Here is a 15020-nt window from a genome sequence, read left to right as displayed (position 1 = left end):
ATTTTGTTTTTTAATATTTTTGTAGCAGCAAGTGTAAACTGAGACAAAATCATATGAAAAATGTATGAATTAAATATATTATGTATATACGCTGAGGTTGAGGCTTAAATATACTTTGCTATATATTTTGTTGTATGTATTTTTGTATATAATATATATATGTATATATATTTCATATGAGAATCGTCGGTTCTGCTTGATCTTGATCTAAATTGGTGCTTGTTTTTTATTCTTTATTTTTTTATTTTTTGTTTTTTGTTTTTTTTTTTTTGTTTTTTATGCTCTATGTGCTAAAGGTGCCGAAAAACATTTGAAACATTTTTGTTGCTGCTTTGTTAACATTCCCCCATCAACTATTTGCTTCGAGGCGATTGCAATTGCTTCAAGTAAGTCCATTGTACAAATTATAAATATATATATAAATGTATATATATCAAGGCTACGTATACTTTACAATATATATATAATATATGCTATATTATGGATAATTTTTGACAAAATACACACACACGAAAAAAAAAAACAAAAAAAATATATATGTGAGAAGGATACTATAGCAGGAGCAGGTAGGGCCCCCTCTGGACTTTTGCGGGAAAAGTGGGTAGCTTGGAGCGGTTTTCTGGTCTGGCCAGGAGCCAGGAGCCAGGAGCCTGGGTGTGGGTGGATGTCCATCCCCATCCAGTGGATGTGCAGGCTAACGAACAATGTGCAATGCCTCAGCTCTTCTGGTGATGTTCGGGTTTGTAGTGGTTGTGGGTTGCTTTTTAATCTGCTGATGCTGATGCTGCTGCTGCTGCTGCCGCTGGACCAACTTCTGCTGCCTCTGTTCCCGCTCTCGTCCTGGCTCCTTCGTAAATGGCCTGTCCTAGTCACCGCTATCGTCCCACTTGCGCTCCTCCATAATGCGATCAAAGCAGTCCGCAAGGAATGCATGCTGTTGGAGGTAAACCAAGTAAAATGGAGGGATTAAATTCTATTCCTTGGAAATAGTTGCTTTTATAGTTGCTGTCTGGTTGGATGGCTGCCTGGCCTGGTCTGGCCCTTTTTGGCAGCCAACTCTTTTGCCCCTAAGCTGTGCAGCAATTATTTTGGAATTATGTTTGCACTTTATAATTGCACTTTGGCCAATTAGTTGAAGGTTGAATAAATTAAGCTTCCTAAAAACTGTTCTTCTTTTCTAATTTAGTTTTAGAATTTATAGAATTTATGAAACTAACATACTTCTGTGTCATTTAAGGGCTAATGAAAGTTGTTTTTGAAGAGGTTAGGAGAGTAATAGTCAAAAAATATGTCGTTTTATGAAAGAAATGTGGAATTACATTCTTAATTAATATTAATAATATTATTTCTGATTAAAATAAACCAAAATAGCCCTTAAAAACTGTTTCTAAGTATTAATAATTGTTTTTAAAAATTATGAAATATATAATTTTGTAATAAACGACATGAGAACATATTTTCGAGTAAGTAGACATAATCAGACCTTTTCTTTAAACAAAAACATGCTTTATCCTTCAATTGAACCTCGCTTACTAGCAACTACCAAGCAACTTTAATAATTAATATAATACTCTTAATAACTACCCCCCCTTTTGAAGCAATTAAACCTACATATGGCGTGTAGACCTTAACCCAACGTGCTGGCTTATCTGGACGATTGTATTGAAAGCAAAAGGACATGGACTCCTCGTCGCTCTCATAGTGCTTGATGCTGTCCCATGTCAGTTCGACCATTTGCGCCTCCAGGGAGCCATCCTCGCGACAGGCGTGCAGCCGAAAGCTCTTCATGCCTGCAAGAAAATCAACAAATCAAATCGAATCAAGTCGAATCAGATACATATATAGTGTATCTGTATACTCACCCACGGCTGGGACAACATGTCCCTCCTTGCGGCTATCACAGGAACAGTGGGGAAAGACAACGTCCCCATAGCCGGGCAGTGTACGGGCCAATGCCAAATAATCGGCGGCCTTTTTGGCGTCCTGTAGTGCCTTTAGCTCATAGAGTCGACCATCGGCACGAATATTACCGCGATTCACTTCATCGACAGCCTGATAGAATATAAAGCGACCGGCTTGTTCGCCCTCCGGTAGCGTTAGCTCCTTGGAAACGGAGAATAGCCATCGACGGACACATAGGCAGGTTGAGGAGGCGGTGCTATAGTTCTGGACATATAACTGATGGGGTATCTCGTGCGGTTGCAGTTTACGCTCAAAATTATATTCAACGATTTCGAACAGGTAGAAATATTGCTGCGTATAGGCGGTGAGATTGGCGCGCTGCACCAGAATCTCCCACACCACCTGGGCGTTGGATGATTTCTTCACCGAAACGGTGCTCACCTCATGGTCCGGCAGCATCACTTTAATATCCACCGGCGATGCCGATATATCATCCTCTGTATCGGTTAAGAAATCCTGAACAGCATCACTTTCGGCAATCACCCGTACGGCGCATACCTTCTCCAGGTATTGTTCCAGACCCCGACGTCTAGTGTCCAGTTGCTGTTCACTCAGCTGGAAGGGCCATTTCCCAGGCAGCTTGGGGAAGCTAAATCCGGAGAATTCCTTGCGAAGGAGCGAGTGCAGGTTGGCGAACTCCCGGTAGCGACGCGAACACAGCTGCCTCCCAGCCATGTGGATGTTGAAGACAATGTAGCGTTCGCCATTCCGATTCACAATACCATAGTCCGGTATGCTTTAGGGGAAAAAGAGGGAAATTTTTATTCTTTATTAGAATATTTGTTTATGGAAAGTAATGAAAGAACTATGGAAACTTACCTAATCGGCAGGGATCGCTTGTCGGAGTAGTCTATGTAGGAGTAGCCACTCTGATCCTCTTGTGGTTCCAGTCGATCGGCCTCCTAGGGGTTTAAAAAGAGGGTTAAGGGTTATAAGGTTGTATTATTGACTTAAAAGTTTATTAGGAGTATGTTTTCGGACCTTTATTAGGAGTCCGACGGACAGACGGACAAGGCTACAAGGACTTGGAAAACAATCCTAATGAATAATACTAGAACCTCTATAAGGTCTTAAATCCTAGCCTATAGATCCTAAAACTAAAACCCACCTGCTGTGTCACCGATATCACCGTCAGCGTAAGGCAATCTCCTCCAGACTTGATTAGATCCACGACCTGTTTGTGTGTAGCTCCTTCCACGCTGACTCCATTCCTAAAAGAAATAAATAATATATTAGTTTCTTACAAAAATATTACTCCTAAATATAATCTATAAGATATATATTTTTTACCGACGACAGCGCTTTTCCAAAGCAGTCAACTGGGCGAACTGAACGTGATGGAAAGGCAGCATTTGGAATCAATATAGAAGTAATTCTGAACACGATCTGGGCGGGCTCAGATCCATTTAAGCGAAAATAAGGCGGCTCCCAGAGTACCGAGATAATGGATGCATTGACATCCCAGGAGTGGCTGATAAGGCGGCCAGGCCAGTGCTTTTCGATTCGATTCGGGTCAAGTTTGAGGGGCTTTAGTACTCGAGGCATAGTACTTTTATAAATAATATTTCTCTATAGAACTAGATAGCACTCTAAGTCACAATTCTGATGATTAGAAAGAAAGGGAAGCCCCTTACTATATATAATAATTAATAAAGAGATATTTTAATAATAGAATGGCCATCAAAAGTATAAAATTGAAGAGCTTTAAGAGCAGGAGTTCAAGACAAACTAGAGGAACAAGCCAAGCAAATCAAATGAAATAAAAACGAGTTCCGGAGCAGGGACAGAGCCAACCTTCCTTAAATTAAATCAAGTTGATAGCTTAAAAGGAAACGAATGGCTTTTGATAAGGATAAGGAGGTAGAGGAGGTAAGGATGCCCATCATGCCACCACTGCCACCCACAATTTTCTTGATAGTTTCCACACTTTTCCACCCTCTCTCCCTCTCTCTCTCTCTCATCTATACAATTCCAATTCCCGTGGAGTTTTGCGGCGTCTTTCCGGTTTGCAATTTGCCATTCATGGCGTACAAATAAATAAATAAAAAAAAAATAAGAAAAAAAAAATACAAAATAAAAATAAATAAATCGCAGCAGATACAATCTTGAATGTGTGACGCACCGTGTTTGTGGAGTATGGAATTGAAACTGGTAGTGGTACTGGGTACTGGTACTGGTACTGGGTAGTGGAACGCCAAGGAGGACCATGGTGGCTCAGCATGACTCACATAGCTACATGCCAGAAATCAAGAGTCTCAAATGGAATATATATATTAAGTTTGTGCGACATGCCAGCATAATGTGCGATAAACGAGGAATAAAATAAGTGCAGTCGACAGGCGTGGACAGGGACTGGAAATTGAGACTCTCGAGAGTCACCTCTCAGAATCTATATTTTTAAACTCTTCTCTTATTAAACATTTGTTTATTTATTATTTTTATAGATTTTTTTTTCTTACAGTGTGTGGCTCGTGTGGGCAGAGAACAATACTAAATAAATGCCAACTATTTCCACACCAGAAGCGTGCAAATTGCCTACAGTGGGCCTCACAACCAGTTGCACAGTGGGCATGGTGGGTGGTGGTGTGGCACGAAATTATAACTGGAATCGATGAACATGAGAAGCTACCATCTGGTAGGCTGCTCCTGGGGGGACATTAACTCAGGTCACGGCTCTTATCGATTAGAAGTTTTCGATTTAGGTTAACAATTTAATTGAAAAAATTTGGATTATAGGGTAAATTTTAATAACTGAAGGGCTTAAGATGAAAACACAACAAAAATCAAGAAAATCGGTTAACTTTTCAAAGAGTTATGGACATTTTAGTGATTCTGCTTGAAGAAAGGTCTTCCCACAAGCACCCAGAAGTAGGCAACAAAATGTAATTTTCTTGTTTTCAATAGATTCTGACTCAAGAAGTGCTATTTTCAAAGTAATAACAAACATTTAAGCTAAAATTAAATAGTGGTACAGCTTCAAGCACCCAGAAGTATGAAATAAAATGTTAATTTCTTGTTTTTAATAGTTTATGAGTGAAAAAATGCTATTCAATAACTAAAATCTCATTGAAAATCAACTAAATCAAATCGCAAAACACAATTATGCCTTTGGGCGAAACACTAATGGAATATCTATATTTTTTGTTGGCATATTTTTGGCAAATGATTATTATTGCCGATTTTCGATGTAAAATCGAGGAGAGATGTGTCCAATTTTCCCCGTGGCCAATGGCAAATGGCAATTGTTTTGCAAAGTTGATCAAATCGTATAAATATTTGCAAGCCACGACGAACAAATAACAAAATCAGAAACCAAATTGGAATCAGAAATGTTTACAGATTGCCTAATAGCTGCGGGGAAATTAAAAAACAATAATTGTATATATATACAGTACACATACTTGTATGTACATTTCTCTCAAATAGATTGGTGTATTTGATCCCTATGGATACTGAAATTGAATTAAATTGAAATTAAATTGAAAATTCTACATGTTTGTGGATAATTTTTACCTTGGAATTGCAACTGCAACTGCAACTGAAACTGCAACTGCAACTGAATTGTAATTCCATTACAAGGAATGGCAATGGAAATTGAAATCGAAATCGAAAATTAATTAAGAACCGGACAGGATACCGCCAGAGGACTTGACATGAGTATTTAACAAGTGTCCTTCAATTGCTCCTTCGTTCATCTCCAGTTCTCCCATGTTTTCTTTGCTTTTCAGTGCTATGTTTTTCTGTTTGTTTTCGGTTCTCTGTTTGATATCCACTGTCCATACTGTCCATACTGTCTATATCGTCCATATCCCCTTGTCAATTCCCTGTTTCTCGACTCTCGACTCTTGGCCATGTTTATTTCTGGCTTAGTCCGAGCAAAAAGTGAAACCTGAAAACCTGTAACAACCGACACCAAACACAGGCTAGCCTCTCTCTCTGGCCAATGCGGAAATGTGGGCCAAAAGCAACTAAAACCCAAAGTAACCAAAGGCAAAGCCTGGCTGACTGGCTGACTGGCTGCCCCATCCATCCAGTGACGTAAATCTATTGATTATTGTTGGGGCATATGCCACAAAAGCCAGCAACAGACACTGGCACGGGGCAGACGGGGCACAGAACCAAACCGCAAACACAAATTCGTGGCAACATAAAAAAGAAAAAAACGAAAACGCACACACATTCTTAATTTTAATTTTTTTTTGGCTAAAAATATCTAGACATTATTATACCCATTAGGTTATTTTATTCAGAGTTTTTGTTCAGAGTATGCCTGGGAATTGTGTGGCTTTTTTCTTAGTTTTAATATTAGAAATAGTTATTTTTTTCCAAAAAAGTTCAAATATTTTTTAAACTCCTCCTAAAATTTTATTAAAAAGTTCTTAAATTTCTTTAAAAAAGTCTAATAGTTGTTCATAAATCTAGAAAAAGCTTCTAAAAATTGTCAAACATTTTAAAATTTACAAAAAATTGCGAAAAAAGGCTTAAAAATTTAATATTTTTGCCATAAAAACCAAAGATATTGTCCAAAAAATTATTAATCTTTTAAATAATTTAAAAAAAAATCAAATATTTTATAAAAATCAACAGAATCTTGTCCATAAAGTCAAAAATTTATCGAAAATGCAAGTAATTATCAAAAAATGTATCGGATTTATCGTAGAGTTGAAATATTTTCAGTCTAAAAATTAAAAACATTCTCCAAAAGAATGTATAGTCTCTATATAGAACTTGTATTATAAATAAAATAAATGAAAATAAGTGAAAAAAAAATAAAAACCACAGTACTAATCAAGTCCATAGCTTATTTGTGGATAAACCCAAGCTCGATGTAGTTTTTGATTTTCGATGTACTCGCATGTCGTATGTATGCCTGGATAGACAAATTCAATTCTAATTCAACTAATGACCCTTCAATAACTCGGGCCACATGCCATAGAAACGCCCAATGACCCATGGTGGATGGTCTCCTGGAGGGACTACATATGTACCTCCAGGCAGAAACTTGCATATTTAAAGGATTTTTAACACTCAATTTGTTCTCCGCCCAACAAGTTCAACTTTAAGTTGTTGGCTTAAACCCTTGCCTGGCAAAAAAATAAATAAAAAATACCTGGAAAAATACCTGAGGAGTAATAGGATGAAAAATAAAACGGGGAAAGACAAGAGAAAAGATAGAAGTATAAACGTCAAAGCCAGAAAACTTTCAAAAGTACAAAATGGAAAAAAAAAGGAGAAAAAAAGGAAGAAAAATAAATTTCCGGCTGAAGATGCATTGCAATTCCAAGGTAATGCCAACAAAGCTGCTCTCAATGTTCCTGAAGTGAATGTATCTTTAAGTCCTACACTGTAACAAATAGGAAATACATCAAATAAATAAATTTAAAAAAAAATATACGAAAAGTTAAAGGGCCTCTAGAGGGTAGAACCTTTCAACTTTTTCTAAATTTTCAAATTAATATTTTAGTTTTTTTTTAAGGTGTAGCTTCATGGCTGATATATTTCTTTGTTTAACGTGAAAACGAAACAAAACAGAGACTGAAAATAGTTCATATAATCCCCATTGATTGAATCCCACAACCTTAAAGCCACCCACATTTTTTTTTTATTTTTTTGTTGCCACTTTTGTCAGCAAGTGCAATAGAGGCCGCCACGAAAGATTTCAAAGATACGAGGACAAAAACTGCAGATGGAATAGATAAAGAGACCTCCAAAGAGTCCTCAATTAAGTGATATATCCAGAAGTATTCCTTCAACATGCCACACTTTGTGGCATGAACTCAACTAATTGATTTTATTTTAATTCCTTTACGTGCCAGGAGGAGAGCCAACTTTCCCTAATTGAAAAAATCTTTAATGGAAAATGGAAAATGGGAAACTTTCATTACAGAAGGTCACAGGCAGCCACCTCACCGGAAAAACTTGATTATTTTTAATTAACTAATTTTCTCGATTGAAAACACAACCCCTTCACTCCCTGAGATTGACATTTCAGGACACACATTGACTCTCACGTCTCTGACTTGGCTGGAAGTTCTCAAGTGCGGCTTTTCACTAACTTTTGATACAATTAATTCATTTTAAGGTACTTACGGAGCAAGTTTATGGGTTTAAGTTGGGCGTTTAACTTTCCAAAAGGGAGTTAGGGGGCGAGAGGACATCTGTTTACTTTTCAAAGGACTTGGGAGAAGAGAAAAGGGTTCATTATCGAAGCTCTTTATTTAGAGCATCAGGATTGAGGAAGTTATCGCGGGACTTGTTATCCTTTCTATCGATAGTTATCGAGTAACTCTAAATTGTCTCTAAATTGTAGTTTTTTAAGGGAAATATGGAGGATTTTGTTCAGAATTGTTATCTTTATAATCGAATTTATATCGAATCTTTTTATCAGAAGTTTGGAAGTTATTATTCATACTTGTTATCGTTTTAATCGAACTTTTATCGAAACCTAACATAATTATCAAGAAGTAGAAGTAGTTATGGAAAGTAATAGCCAAAGAAGTTATATAAACATCGAAAATATGAATTTCAAACCCTATCCCCTTCAAAGCCCCTTCTTCCCAGCCATGTCACTTTTCTTTTTGAAAAAGTTCCCTTCCCCACCTTGCCCACTTGATCGGTGCTCCCGAAAGCTCCAGGTTATATACCGCCTTATCCGGGACCCATCAGTGCGCCTGCTCGAAGCCCAACCTCTCGAGATTGGCAATCCGATGAAAAGTAATCTAATCTGCCCAAGACTTGCACTTCTTGCGGCGGACTGGCTATTTCTTTGTCCGTCAGTTGGCCGAGAAGCTCAAAGTCGATCGCATAATGGCCACGGAGTGTGTTAGAAGCCATCAGCAGTTAGTCCTGCTAGCCCTTGGCACCCTGCTCCTCTTGGGGAGGACCACCATCCAGGCGTTGGAGTGCTACAACTGCGACTCGGCGGAGGACAAGGAGTGCGCCACACGGCCGGGCCAGCAGCTGGAGGTGGAGGAGTGCCAGCAGACGAACGACGTGTGCGTGACCTCGATATCGGCGGGTGTGACCCGGAGGGGCTGCCTGGCCCGGCTCTATCCGAATGGGTACTGTGCCGCACCTTGCGATCAGTGCAATACGAGCCTGTGCAACCGGCATGTCTATCCGGCGGATCGATTGCGCTGCTACCAGTGCAGTGGCTCCGACTGCATCGATGTGACCAGCAAGCCCCACCTCCTGCTGCCCTGCCCCGTCTACCGGGAGGAGGATCGCTGCTACACCAATGTCATGCACCTCTCGAACACCCAGAGGGGCTGCGAGTACACCAACCTGCCCACCACCTGCCCCCACGTCTGCCTCAAGTGCAACTACAATGGTTGCAACAATGAGAAGACCGTCACCGAATCCCGCTGCCTCCAGTGCACCCACCAGCGTCTATCCCCCAATCCCGACTGCCTCCGGAATCAGCAGCCGGAGGAGGAGGGGGACGACACTCCGGAGCAGTGCTCCCTCAGCAACGTAACGGTCACTCAGTGCGTCAACAAGGTGATGTACGGACACCGGGAGAACTGCTACACGCATCGCAACACCCAGACGGAGGTACTGCAGCGCGGCTGCTCCACCACCATGGGCTTCTTCCCGACCGGGGAGCTGAGCGAGTGCCACGGGGAGATGTGCAACAGCCAGTGCCAGGACATCGCCTGTGCCGTGTGCAACTCCACCGCGGATGCGGGCTGTCGGGAGGGGAGGAGTCTGGTCACCGAGAAGTGCGCCGCCGGCACCACAGCCTGCTACTCCTGCGAGCAAGGTTAGGGTGAGTGGGGGACCTAATTGGAGGCCTTAATCGGGCAAGGAATAAAAGAGATTATCCTTTATGAGATAGATGTTTTAATGGAAAGGATAACCTTCAGGATCCTTGACTCTCCTTTAAGTTCTTCTACAAAAAATAAGAGAAATAAAAACCAATTATCCCTTAACACAGATACCTTCTTGCGACGTGGCTGTGCGGATGCGAACTTTACTCCATCGGCCGTGGGCGAGTCCTGCCAGCTGTGCCGGAGCAGCGACACCTGCAACCGCTACTCCGTCCGGAGCTGCTATCGCTGCAACGGCCAGGACGAGGACACGGACTGTGCTAGTATGGCACTGCCCAGTGCCATGACCACCAGCAACTGCTCCAGTGCGACGGAATTGTGCGTCAGCACGGTGGTCAGTCGACTGGATGGCATCTATACGGTGAGGGGATGTGCCGGCCAAGTGCCGGAATGTTCGCTAAACGATCCGTACTGTGTCCGGTGCAACGGAAGTCTCTGCAATGTGGCAGCCACGCTGTGGCGGAAGAGCCAGTTGCAGATGTCAGCAGAACAGTCGCAGCCACAAATTCCGGATAACTGGTGGTCACTACTGGACTACTGGTGGTCCAGGAAGCTTCGATGGAATGGATAGAATATTTCTTTTGTATTTTTTTTTTCATTTTAAATAAATATGAATATTAATGGTGAGAGAAAGAATTCTGATAAGGGGGTGGGGTGGTTATGATTCAGAGAAAAAATAAGTCCAGAGATTACGCCCCAAATATGGGTTTTAATTTTTGATTAAATATTATTTCAAAATAGTTTTAAACTCTAAGAATTACTTCTATTTTTATGATTATTATGATTTTTTTTGTAATTTTTTTCCATCACTAGAAAATATTAAGATTAAAGCCACAAGTCGTTTAGTTCCAGTTTCCAACTGGTTCGCCAAAAAAAAAACAAAAAAAAAAACAAAAATAAAGACGGAAATCAAATGCAAATTTGTTTGGTTTTGCTTTTGTTTTTGTTTTTGGTTTTGTTTTCTTTACTTTCGCCCTCTGCAGTTTTCGTCTCTGCTTTGTTAGCTCACGCGCAGCCGAATTATAACGGGTCTCCTTGTTGTTGGCTTTGTTGCTGATAATGAAATGATGGGCCACTGCAAATAGCAACAACAAGCCGCATAATAGACGAGCACCTCCTCTCTCTCTCACTCTCTGTTGTTGGGGCTGCTCCCCTCCACCCAGTGGCGCGTGGCCTGGGGGGGCGGATTACTTTCGGGGGGCTCATACAACCCACCCTTTGATACTGTTTCTTTCCATCCCTACCTCCCTCTCTTCTCTTTATCCTGTTTGAGGTATGTAACCTCCCCCCCAGTGACAAAATCCTGGCCACGCCACTGATGACACTGCCACTGTCATACACGTTCTCTGTTTGCAATGGAAATATGTGTGAAAAATGTGGAAAATTTGCGCGTTTTCGGACAGGTGGCTAAGGGAGAGCATGGATGGTGGGGTGGGGGAGGGAAGATCGCACCGGGAGGATGATAATTAAGTTGGCTGGTTGCGAGAGCAAATTTATTAATTGAATTTGGTCGCTGGTAGCCCCCAAACCGTGTGCAAGCGAGAGGGGCGATAGCGGGCTATAGTGGGTGGGGGATTCAGGGGGAGAGTAGTGGTCTAGTGGGAGGGAGAGAGCAAAGCCGCACCCACACTAATGCAAACACTACAAGAGTGACACCATAAAAGCGAATGATTGATGGACACGACGCCCGAAAAAGAGAGGGGGGGTGTGGTGGGCAGAGAAGAAGAGTTGGCACGGGTCGGAGAGGTGGAAGAGCTAGGGAGGGAGGGATGGTAGGAGGATGCTTACTGATAACGACTATCGAAACCGAAATGTCAAAGATGCTAAACAAAAGTTTTGCCATCACAAGAGAGAGGGAAAACGGTAAATGGGACATGGAGCCTGGGGGGGTCTGGGAAGGAAAACAAAGCCAGAGGAGAAAGAGCATTTTAATTAGCCTGTATGAGAGAGAGGGTGGTATGTGAGAGTGGGTGGCAACCCATGCAAGTGAGTGTGCATAATAAAAAAAAAAAAAAAAGAAATAAGAAAAAAGAAAAACAAGAAGAAGAAAATCTATGAAAAATCGGAAATATTAAATATTACTTATAAAAAATAAGCAAAAATTTAAATCTCTTGTTTAGTTTTTTTTGGAAAATCTACCCCCCAAAACACACCCAAAAAAAACAAAAAAAAAACACCCCAGAAATACTAGAACACTCATACACGTAGCCCTATTTTCTGACCCACTCTTGGAAACACCACCACTCCAAGAACTCCAAATTTGTACTCCACCCGCATCCCCCACCCACCTAACCCATGGGGCGGGGTCAAAGGTTGGTCATGCAATACCCCTAGCAGTGGGGTTAACTTTCTACTTAACCCCCACCACTGCCAGCCAGCCTTAAAACCCCAGCTTATGTATCCCGATTTATGAATTTGATGAAAAATTTATGGCCCTCTCCATGCATGGTTTGTGGCTGAAAGTTTTTAAAACAAAAGTTTGGAGAAAACCTCCCAAAAAATCCACCTCCCAGTAACCTTAGAAAATAATTGAACTGTGAAATCTGGTGAGATTTGGGGGTGGGATGGGGTGGAGTTGAGGTCTGTTGTATACAGAACTTGAGCTTTATGTTTAATTATTGTTTATGCGAAGGATTCAGTTTCCCCCGGCAGGTGTTTTCCCAACAATATCGGGTTTCTATAAACTTTCTCAGGAATATTTTTAGATAAGAGTTCTTGAGGTCTTGTTCTTGAAATCTCCATCTTAAGACTACCTTAAGTAAGAAATAATAAAAAATTCTTGTACTCACACTTCCAGGATGCGATCGCCCTTCTTGATGCCGGCCTTCTCCGCCGCTCCGTTCTCCAGGACGGCGCTCACGTGCTGCAGCGGAGCGTATAGCTCACCGTTGATGGACCGCAACTGGCCGCCCTCGGACACCTGACCGCGTACATTGAAGCCGAATCCAGTTTCCGTTTTGTAGATGGTAACGACACGGGGTCCATTGGCGGCAGTGGTGGTAATACCTCCTCCTCCTCCTCCTCCGCCGACTGTGCCGCTGCCACTGCCCACTGATCCCATGCTAGCCGCTACTGTATTGGCGGTGACTGTAGTCGTCGGCGGCAGCGGCGGTGGGGCGGGCAGATTTTCGCCAACGATGCTGCTCATTGCTTTTTGCAATAACACTTAAATAATATCTTATGTTGCAGGCTCCTTGCCCGTTACCCGCTATCCGCTACCCGCTCTTGTTGCAGTTGCCTTTTTTTTTTTTTTTTTTTTTTGCGTAACTCTGTTACAGAAACTGCAACTTCTTTTCGCGCGCACACACACCAATACAGTGGGGGTGGGGCGGGGGGAAACACGGAAACACACACGGACACACGTATAGAGACAGAGGCACCGCCACTTTTACTTTCCACTCCACACGGCCACTACTACACCAAACTCCGCTGCTCCTACTCCTTTCGCAACTCCACCACGGGCCGAAAAAAAAATTAATCACACCGCCTGGTCGTTTGGGATTCTTGCCTGCTGCCTAGCGCATTTTAAAGTTAGCATCTAGACGACAGATTTTAATTTTCGCATATTGCTGCAGCAGGGACCGGACCGTAGAGGTGGTAGGGTTTTCAAAACATCGGAAACACCGATGGTCAATCGAATTCGATAAATTCTTAAAACCGATAACTGTGCACAAAAAAACAATCGAAAAATGTGTGGCCAGGCCACATTTTTAGCCTGCTCATCTCTAGCGGATGACATTCCCGGTTCATAAAGCGGGTATTTGAATTTAAATCTAAAATAAAGGAACACATTCTTCAACATACAAAAGATATCTACAACTTTGTCAATTTTTGTCCGATTCTCAAAAGGAATATCTAAGACGATTTGTGGGTCGATTCCCCGTCAACTTGCAACAAAATCTGAACCAAAAATATTTTTTAGATTTTTTTTAAATTTTTGTGGGGACCCCTTGCGAAATCCAGGATTTCCAGGTATGGTCCCTTGGGATGTCTATATCTTTGCCAATTCTTGTCCGATTCTAAAAAGGAATACCTTAAACGATTTGTGGGCCAATTCCCCGCCAATCTGCATCAAAATCTGAGCACGAAATATTTTTTAGATTTTTTTCAATTTTTGTGGGGAGACCCCTTGCGAAATGCAGGATTTCCAGATATGGCCCCTTGGGATGTCTATATCTTTGCCAATTCTTTTCCGATTCTAAAAAGGAATACCTTAAACGATTTGTGGGCCAATTCCCCGCCAATCTGCATCAAAATCTGAGCACGAAATATTTTTTAGATTTTTTTTCAATTTTTGTGGGGAGACCCCTTGCGAAATCCAGGATTTCCAGGTATGGTCCCTTGGGATGTCTATATCTTTGCCAATTCTTGTCCGATTCTCGAAAGGAATACCTTAAACAATTTGTGGGCCAATTCCCCGTCAATCTGCATCAAAATCTGAGAAGAAAATATTTTTCAGATTTTTTTCAAAAATTTGTGGGGAGACCCCTTGCGAAATCCAGGATTTCCAGGTATGGCCCCTTGGGATATCTATATCTTTGCCAATTCTTGTCCGATTCTCGAAAGGAATACCTTAAATGATTTGTGGGCCAATTCCCCGCCAATCTGCATCAAAATCTGAGCACGAAATATTTTTTAGATTTTTTTCAATTTTTGTGGGGAGACCCCTTGCGAAATGCAGGATTTCCAGATATGGCCCCTTGGGATGTCTATATCTTTGCCAATTCTTGTCCGATTCTAAAAAGGAATACCTTAAACGATTTGTGGGCCGATTCCCCGCCAATCTGCATCAAAATCTGAGCACGAAATATTTTTTAGATTTTTTTCAAAAATTTGTGGGGAGACCCTTTGCGAAATCCAGGATTTCCAGGTATGGTCCCTTGGGATATCTATATCTTTGCCAATTCTTGTCCGATTCTTAAAAGGAATACCTTAAACGATTTGTGGGCCAATTCCCCGCCAATCTGCATCAAAATTTGAGCACAAAATATTTTTCAGATTTTTTTCAAAAATTTGTGGGGAGACCCCTTGCGAAATCCAGGATTTCCAGGTATGGCCCCTTGGGATATCTATATCTTTGCCAATTCTTGTCCGATTCTCGAAAGGAATACCTTAAACGATTTCTGGGCCGATTTCCCGCCAACCTGCATCAAAATCTGAGCACGAAATATTTTTTAATTTTTTTTCAAAAATTTGTGGGGAGACCCTTTACGAAATCCAGGATTTCCA

At 41.5% G+C, this 15020-nt stretch overlaps 2 protein-coding genes across 3 annotated transcripts; one reads left to right on the top strand and one right to left on the bottom strand.

The window, feature by feature from the left end:
- Positions 1 to 139: 139 nt before the first annotated feature.
- On the bottom strand, positions 140 to 13434 carry LOC6504150 (sorting nexin-27). Of its 2 annotated transcripts, none has more exons than XM_001964240.4 (6): positions 12581 to 13434; positions 3071 to 3173; positions 2782 to 2864; positions 1863 to 2698; positions 1612 to 1790; positions 140 to 934 (listed from the first exon to the last, which is right to left on the bottom strand). In XM_001964240.4, the coding sequence occupies exons 1-6, from the start codon at positions 12937 to 12939 to the stop codon at positions 866 to 868; spliced, it is 1629 nt and encodes a 542-aa protein (XP_001964276.1). In that variant the 5' UTR covers positions 12940 to 13434; the 3' UTR covers positions 140 to 865. The 2 variants fall into 2 exon arrangements, with proteins under 2 accessions (XP_001964276.1, XP_044572700.1); XM_044716765.1 differs by lacking the exon at positions 12581 to 13434 and adding an exon at positions 3253 to 3329.
- On the top strand, positions 8723 to 10656 carry LOC6503493. The gene is made up of 2 exons (XM_001964241.4): positions 8723 to 9724; positions 9899 to 10656. The coding sequence occupies exons 1-2, from the start codon at positions 8770 to 8772 to the stop codon at positions 10360 to 10362; spliced, it is 1419 nt and encodes a 472-aa protein (XP_001964277.1). The 5' UTR covers positions 8723 to 8769; the 3' UTR covers positions 10363 to 10656.
- Positions 13435 to 15020: the final 1586 nt, after the last annotated feature.

Source organism: Drosophila ananassae, chromosome XL (genome assembly GCF_017639315.1).
Source record: "Drosophila ananassae strain 14024-0371.13 chromosome XL, ASM1763931v2, whole genome shotgun sequence".
In the NCBI taxonomy this organism is placed as follows: Eukaryota; Metazoa; Arthropoda; class Insecta; order Diptera; family Drosophilidae; genus Drosophila; species Drosophila ananassae.
This window is presented reverse-complemented; position numbering and strand designations above follow the sequence as displayed.

Bases quoted from the DNA above. Each gene is read 5' to 3' on its own strand.
- LOC6503493 (XM_001964241.4), top strand. From the start codon at position 8,770: ATGGCCACGGAGTGTGTTAGAAGCCATCAGCAGTTAGTCCTGCTAGCC. The intron at 9,725-9,898 runs GTTAGGGTGAGT...CCCTTAACACAG, and splicing joins CTGCTACTCCTGCGAGCAAG to ATACCTTCTTGCGACGTGGC.
- LOC6504150 (XM_001964240.4), bottom strand. From the start codon at position 12,939: ATGAGCAGCATCGTTGGCGAAAATCTGCCCGCCCCACCGCCGCTGCCG. The intron at 2,865-3,070 runs GTGGGTTTTAGT...TTAAACCCCTAG, and splicing joins TGATATCGGTGACACAGCAG to GAGGCCGATCGACTGGAACC. The intron at 935-1,611 runs GTAGGTTTAATT...TACCTCCAACAG, and splicing joins TTAAGGTCTACACGCCATAT to CATGCATTCCTTGCGGACTG.